The sequence below is a fragment of the Arachis stenosperma genome, chromosome 1 (assembly GCF_014773155.1).
Source record: "Arachis stenosperma cultivar V10309 chromosome 1, arast.V10309.gnm1.PFL2, whole genome shotgun sequence".
Classification (NCBI taxonomy): Eukaryota; Viridiplantae; Streptophyta; class Magnoliopsida; order Fabales; family Fabaceae; genus Arachis; species Arachis stenosperma.
The window spans coordinates 108770532-108778322 of NC_080377.1; the positions used below are offsets into that span (position 1 = coordinate 108770532).

Below are 7791 nucleotides of genomic sequence, written 5' to 3' on the forward strand. Positions count from 1 at the left end.
TTTAACTTCCAAAATTGTTTATTTATTTATCTCAAGTTTGATTATTTATATATACAAAAAAAATTTTGTATTTTTAAAATAAATTTTGGAAAGACACTATTTTGCAAAAATAAAATTTAAAATAAATAGATCCATATTTATTTTTGACTAGATATTAATTTAATTTAATCTATAAGTACTATATTCTATTATCATTCTTTAGTGACGAAAAAAAGAATGAGTTAGTGTTGTTTGAAGAGATATGATAACTCTAATTTAACAAAATTTTTATTGGAAATATTTGTATAAATGCTTATGAAGGTAAAAATTTGGAACTTGCATGCAATGTGAACTAAATCATCTGTGAAGTCAAATTTGTAAATTTTAATTAACCACAAAGTCAATGTAGATGATTTATAAAATTCCAATGTGAAACACTAAAACTCCTAATATTTTACCATGGAAAAGTATAGGTAACAAACAATATTTGAAGAAGAAATGTATTGATAAATCTAAGTGTTTCATTCATTTTTTAAATTTTCTTTTGAATTTACTGATTGTAATATTGCATAAAATAGACTTGCAATTAAATCTGTTTAATTTGTACTACCATAGTTAGAATTTATACAAAAAAAAAAAGATTCTTTTTACATAGGAATATTTTTCTAAATTTATTCAATATCAATATCTTAAAAAAATTTAGGTATATAAATAATGACCTTCATAATGTAATAATTTCTAGATTTTATTGTTATTATTATGATTTTTACATCATCTAAATATAGGTATCATAAATTAATATTTAAATAATATTATTTTTTATGACATTTTTATGTTAATAAATAAAATTATTTTTTAGTATATATTTTATTATATTTTGTATTCTTTATTTATTATATATTTTTAATCATATTTTACTAGTCTGGTTAATAAAAACATTATACGATATTGACTTTTGAAAAAGATTAAAAATATTTGAAAGGACTATTTCAGAATATTAATTTGAGACTTTTTTAAATTTTCAATCAGTGTATTATAAACTAGACTGACAACTAATTAATCACATTACAATTTAAAATACCATTGAGATAATAGATAATTAAATCAAATATTTTAATGTAATAATATCTATAACTTTTATATGTACAATACCAAAAATAGGATCTTCGGTTGTAGGAGAATGGGCCAACCACCAAGCAAGAATATAATATGCCAAAAGAAAACCTCAGATTAACATTATGATCCTCCTTTTTAAATAAACTTGAGAAGGATAAATTATTATAATTGTAAAAGTTGGAGGGTGGAGATGAGAACATGACCCTCTGGTATTCATTTAGCAAGGAGTGATCCTAATCCTTAGACCAAGCTACTATTTGTTAACTCCACTATATACAGCCTTTATATGCAGTAAAATATCACCAACTATCCATGGAAAACTCAAAAAGTTGGAGTTTTCCTGGTAATATTTTGGGTGATAGGTCACATGATACCATGCAGATGCCATAGGTTGATATTCACGGGGTTCACAGCTTGTTTCAAACCATTCTTTGGCTTCACGCTGAAGATCCTTGACCGAGATCAGGATCCGGTCCTTCATATCTCCATATCTCCTGTTATCACGCTGCAAATATGACGCGCGGTTTATCAAGTTTCCAGTCAGCAGCTCATCTTCAGTCTCTGCACAATAGAATTTCATTAAACTAGTCATCTTCTGAGCATACATTTCTTTGTGACTTGATGCGGTTTCAAGGTAGGCGTCAAAACCATCAACTTCAAGTTCGTGATCATAGTATTGCTCAGCAAGCTTCTCTGACCAGGCAGAGCTTGATGTTACTTGCAATTTCAACTCAGTTATGTCACGGTAGAGTTTTCCTAGTACCCCGTTGGAGATATACATAGGCTTGTCAAACCTCTCCATGAAATCCGGATACTCTCTTGGCTTCAGAACTCTTGGCATTTCAGCAGGTGCTCCAGTCTTTGCAAAGTCAACAGCCATGGAATGAAGTTCTGCCAACTCCCGGCATTTGTGACTCCTGGCCTTTTCTGGTTCACGGTCAGCGTGAACCAGATGAGCGGTTGAGATAGCACCCAAGGTATCATTGATCATGTAATCAACAAAAAACCTATGGATTTCCTACTCTCACAAACATAGGTAAGCAGATAAGGAATGGTTTCATACTTATCAATGTTAAAATATATATATATATATATATATATATATATAAATATACTTATCTGACTGTTTAAATTACCTCCAGTGTCACATCGTGGTCCATTATACGAGGCCTCCTCCCCGTGTAGTCCATTGGAGAATCAGTGTGAGATGGGATCATATCTTTCTCCCAGCTTAAGAAAAATAAATCTCCATCAAGGTCACCCCCAGAGCATTCATTTGGATGAGGCCTGTATGCCCACGAAACAGTATTTGCATTACAAGACATCAGTGCACCAACTAACCACAAAATAAGTATCTTCTTTTGTTACCAAAAGATTAATGACTCATTAGTTAACAACAATATACCTGGACTTTCTATCAAGAGAAAAGAAAACCCAACCTGCCCTAAATATGAATGTAAGAATACAATAATTTCACCTTTAATAAAATAATGATTGCAATCAAATGTGGTTTGCAAATTTAATGCAGCTTATACATACCTACGACCTTTTTGTGGAAATACAAGGCAATCCCTCAAACCCATTTCCTCTAGTTCTTCATTGTAGACAGCATCAAGGACTCTGATGTCTCCAGGGTGAAGACAAGGATTTTTTGTTACTACCACCTTCCCCACTAGTATACAAGTGCTGTCATCACCATCCACTTTCCTCAAGCTTTCATCTTCAAACTGTTGCTTAGCTTTGGGCACAGTTATGCGGACAAATACTTGACCATAATCCAATTGACCAGTTTCATCCAAGCAACCTAACAAGATTCGACCCTTGGGAACAAATATTCGGCATCTAGTTCTCAAATCAGATAACTGGTATGCATAATTTGCTTTGAGCATCATCGCCAGGTAAGGCTCACTGTTCGGCTTATAAAATCCATGCAACATCTTCACTAGAATGCTTTTAGAATCAGCTCCACTTAGGGTTTCCAAAACTTCCAAAGCCGCATCACTGTCAGTCAACATCCTTCCTAGCAAATGCACTTGTTCCTGCTGCATTGCCAAAAACGCCTCATCTTTTACTCCTAAAGTAGACAGCAAAGATATAACCTCTCGGTTGAGAAAGCAAGGCATTGAATCACTCCAATTAGTGACACAAAGCATTTTGTTTTTCGATTCAAATTTAAGCATACTGCCACGCAGCGATAACTTCCTAAAGGAATGGCGATCAACAGCAAGAACACCTTTGTATCCACCATATCGAATTTGAAATGCTGATGGAATCTGATTCTTATCCAACTTTAGCTTTTCAGCAACCTTTTTTGCAAAAGAGAGGGAAATTTTCCCAATACCATCTGAGAAACAGTATTTTATACCATCAGTCTCAACTTCAATATCTTGAATTATTTCCACATCTTGAATGGGCACTTCATAAGTTTGCATTGATGAACTGAACAACTGACCCATCCTCGCTGCACATTTAGAAACGCTGCGAATATTGTTGAAGCATCCCATCCATTCTCTAATATCTGCTGCTTTCAACTTGTCACTTGAAGCAAAAACCCAAACTGAATTTGATCGGAGTTGACTTGCAGAGAAGGCCAGAAACTCAAATTTTTTCAAACCAATTACAATCCCATCTCGAAGAATAGTCAATATCCGCTCATATATTTTAGTTCTAAAAGGTTCTGAAAAGATTCCCTTTTGCAAACTAGCTGATACAGCATTAACTGGAAGCTTACCCCAGTTCTCATCAACAAAAGTGATCCTCATGAAATCTGAAGCAAATTGAGAAAAATGCTTTACCACATGATTTGAGGTTTCAAGCTCAGGACCAAGACAATAAATCTTTGTTGGGGTAATCAAGGCTCTATGACAGCTCATTATGTTATTCTCCATCAGCCTTTTCTGCGATGATGGATGAGGACCTCTACCCTTACTACTTAGCACATGTAATTGAGTATTCACAAATTTTTGAGGTTCATAACAAGTGGAATTCAGCTTGTGCAATTTCTGAAAAATCAGGGCTTTGGTTTCTTCATCTAAACTTCCTAGCAAGTCAATGAAATCACTATCTACTGATGCAAGACTGATTTTCTGGGTATGAATGAGGGAATTCAATTGGAAAAGGGTCTCGTACGGTATCTTAGTATCTGTAGAAAGACAGTTTACAAGTGGAACTATTTCTGCCGGAGAACAATACTCTTCCCCCTCCTCTAGAGTTAGATCTTTCAGAATTTCTCTGTAGAGCGGGAAACTACAAAAAATATCCTGATTGAATGGTCCTTCCTCAATCTCCCAACAAAACGATGTAGAATGTCCAAGTGCCTTCATAGCTGAGAAGTCTGTCGTACGCACCCAAGTAAAATCATAATCCTCCTTGCAGAAATGGTACCTACCATTAGCAGCATTAAACTTCGACGACACATTTGACCCAAATTTTTTCTGATAAATCTTTGGTGCATATTTCAGCTGAGAATGAAATAGTCAAGCAAAAGTTAGAAGTTCAGAAAAATTACAGATCAAGATGAAAAATTGCAACATTGTCATTGCAGTTTATATAACAAACCAAAAATTACATCAACCGACGACAAAATTAAGTGCTTAGCCTAGTCAGAAAAAGATCATTACTTTGTAAGAAAAATACTGTACCAAAGCTTGGCAAAGACCCACATGCATAACAGACCATTAAAAAAAGAAAAAAAGACAATACAACACACAGTTCTGGAGCTCATTGGCAAAAAATCAAACACCTTGTAGGCACTACACATTAATCAAGAAGCACTTGGATGTACCTTCAAGAGGAGGGCATTGAGTTTGTCACCACCACCCAAACAGTACCCATTGGCCTCCAGAATATCCTCGAACCAAATCTCGAGCTTGTAGCACTGTCCATCATGTGGGACCCAGAACTCGATCTTCCTCCTCTCGGGCATGGGCCAGCCCCTGACACGTTCCCAGGTGTGCAGCACACTCATGCGGTCGTCGCGGACCATGAAGCCGGCATAGAGAGTGCCGTTTTCGAGGCGGTGGGAGGGGAGAGAGGGGCGGAAGACGACATCGTCGGGGGCGTGGGAAAGGTGGAGGAAGTGGGATTTGAAGACGAGGGTGTTGTGGTGGGAGAGGGAGAGGGCCTTGGTTTTGGCGTCCGGTGTCTCGAACTGAACGCGGCCGAAGGAGCGGGAGTTCCAGGTGGCGTTGTTCTGATCGGTGAAGATCTCAAGGGCGAAGACGGAGGAGGGTCCCAGTGTGGCTTGGAGGAAGTGGACGAGGTCGGTGGCGGTGGCGGATATGGGGATGTTGGAGACACGCACGGTCGTGCCCGTGTCGGATGTGGCCGTCAGGGTCTCCATTGTAGGTGAGTGAGCGAGTGAGTGACTCGGTGGACTCAGTCAACCCTTGTTTACCCTCACTCTCACAGTCACGGTCACCGTCACAGTCACGGTCACAGTCACACTGCCCCCTTTTTGGAGCTTTCAGCTTTGGACTGCTCACCGCTGTTTTCTTATGCTTGATGCTTTCCCTTTCCCTCTCCCTCTTTCTTCCCTTTTCCTTTAAAGGGTTTTGTTAAGAGGGAATATTTTTATATAGAATTTCTCTCGAGAGACAAAAAAAAAAAAAAAAAAAAAAAAAAATCTTAATAACGTTTATAATGGATTAATTTATTGGCTCATAGTAAATTAAAAAATAAGAAATACTTTCTAAATTTTAGTAACAAAAATTTTTTATTTCTTAATTTTAAATTTTAACCATCTTCTACCCACTACTAAATTCTAGCAATGCCTAATTCCAATAGCTCTAATAGCCTCATGACATCTTTTCTAGTCGTCACCCACCTCAACAGCCCGTTATATATAAAACTGATCACTCTTAGATTTTTATGCTTCAACCAAATCTAATAAATTAATCATCTAAATATTCATTAAAACAATAATCTGCATATCTACTGTATTGAACATTTAAATTATTTTAATTGAACATTTAGATTATTTTAACCCCTTGAAAATTTTAACCATCATCTCCTTTTTAACTCTAATTACACTCCCTTCTAATCCAAATTCTCTCCCCAACGTCGCCATCTCCCGTCGTCACCAACCTCGAGTGCCGTATTAAAAACAAACATCTCATTTGCAAGAAAAATAAACATCACATTTACATTAAGAACAAACATCTCATTTATATAAAAAACAAAAATTCTATTTACATTAAGAATAAACATCTCATTTACATGAAAAATAAACATCTACTTGCATATATAAAACTTCCGCTGCATACTTTCTCCCATCATCAGTCTGTGCGTCCAGCATCGATCTTCCAATGATCCATACGCTTCTCTGGTGACGCTGCTGTCGCCGCTATCATGCCTGTCGTTGTTTCGTACCGATGATGCGTCCGGCTAAAGGTGCAGAAAATTCTTCTGTCGGACGTTTGTTCAGCCACGTCGGAGCTGGTCCTCCATTGCCGTCGCCATCCTCGAATTTGGTGTCTTCATCCTCACTAAAATCCTTCCATTCGCTGCGGCGTTCTTCTTCGCCAAGGGATTCATCAAGCCCAGCCTCGAAAACCGCGTCGCGTACTAGTTCGTCTCACTCTTCGGAAGCTCCTCGTTGGGGTTAGGGTACAGCTTGGTCTTCAGCAAAGCGCTTCTCACGCTGGCGATCCCGTCGGTTTCAGCGCGGCCGGTGGAATTTTCCTGCCACTCGTGAAGGCTCTCTGCGTTGTATGCGGGAGAGAAAATAGGGTTTGGGGAGAGAAATTAGGATTTGAGGGAGAGGGATTAGAATTATCAGTGAGAGTAAATGTTTTTTATATAATGGATGAGATATTCTCCGTGTCCAATCAATTTTGGTATCCAAGTTCACCCAAGCAATTTTAGGTCACGCGCTTTTTTCGCTTTCTTCTTTCCTCACGCTTCTTCTCTTCTTCTTCTTCTCTTCTCCCCCACGCTTCTTGTTCTCTTTCTCATGCTCGTTTGTGCACAGAGCGTCTTTTTCTTCTTTGCTTTTCTCCTCCTCATTCTCCTCCTCCTTTTTCGCGTTTCTTCTTCTTCACGTATTTTCTCCCTATCATCATTCTTTTGTTGTTGTTGTTGCTGTATTTTTTTTGTCTTTTTCTCCTTCTCTCCTAGGTGAAGAAGCAGTAGAATGTGAGGAGGAAGAGTTTTGAATTATGCACAACATAAATGAATCAACCATGTTATTATGGTAAAACAATTGTATAATACTAAATTAATGGAACATTATCCATTATGTAAATTAAAATTCGAACAGCTTTCTGCATAATGAACCGAATACGTACTCAGGGTGAAACAATTGTATAGTATTAAATGAACGAAAGATAATCCATTATATAAAATCAAATCAAACAGATTTCTACATAATGAACCGAACACGTACTCATGGTGAAACAATTGTATAGTATTGAATGAACGAAACATAATTCATTAGATAAAATCAAATTCAAACAGCTTTCTGCGTAATGAACCGAACACGTACTCATTGTGAAACAATTTGATAGTACTAAATGAATAAAACATATTTGAAAGAAGAAGAAGAAGCGCAGGGGAGAAGAAGAAGAAGAAAAAGCGCAGGGGGCAAAAGAAAATAAAGTACGTGCAATGACGCTCTTTTAATGAAAGTAGTCTTTATTGGTGTTGGACGTACTTGAATAAAATTTGGATGAAAAAAATACTTGGATGTGTAACAAA

The 7791-nt window shown here is 36.9% G+C and overlaps 1 protein-coding gene across 1 annotated transcript; it reads right to left on the minus strand.

Annotated features, from left to right (window-relative positions):
- Positions 1 to 1119: 1119 nt before the first annotated feature.
- On the minus strand, positions 1120 to 5607 carry LOC130973188 (RNA-dependent RNA polymerase 2). The gene is made up of 4 exons (XM_057897630.1): positions 4880 to 5607; positions 2635 to 4556; positions 2232 to 2382; positions 1120 to 2113 (listed from the first exon to the last, which is right to left on the minus strand). The coding sequence occupies exons 1-4, from the start codon at positions 5435 to 5437 to the stop codon at positions 1349 to 1351; spliced, it is 3396 nt and encodes a 1131-aa protein (XP_057753613.1). The 5' UTR covers positions 5438 to 5607; the 3' UTR covers positions 1120 to 1348.
- Between the last annotated feature and the right edge of the window lie 2184 nt (positions 5608 to 7791).

Coding starts and splice junctions, on each gene's coding strand:
- LOC130973188 (XM_057897630.1), bottom strand. CDS start 5,437: ATGGAGACCCTGACGGCCACATCCGACACGGGCACGACCGTGCGTGTC. Junction 4,557..4,879: donor TCAATGCCCTCCTCTTGAAG/GTACATCCAAGT, acceptor TTTCATTCTCAG/CTGAAATATGCACCAAAGAT. Junction 2,383..2,634: donor TTTCCACAAAAAGGTCGTAG/GTATGTATAAGC, acceptor GTGGGCATACAG/GCCTCATCCAAATGAATGCT.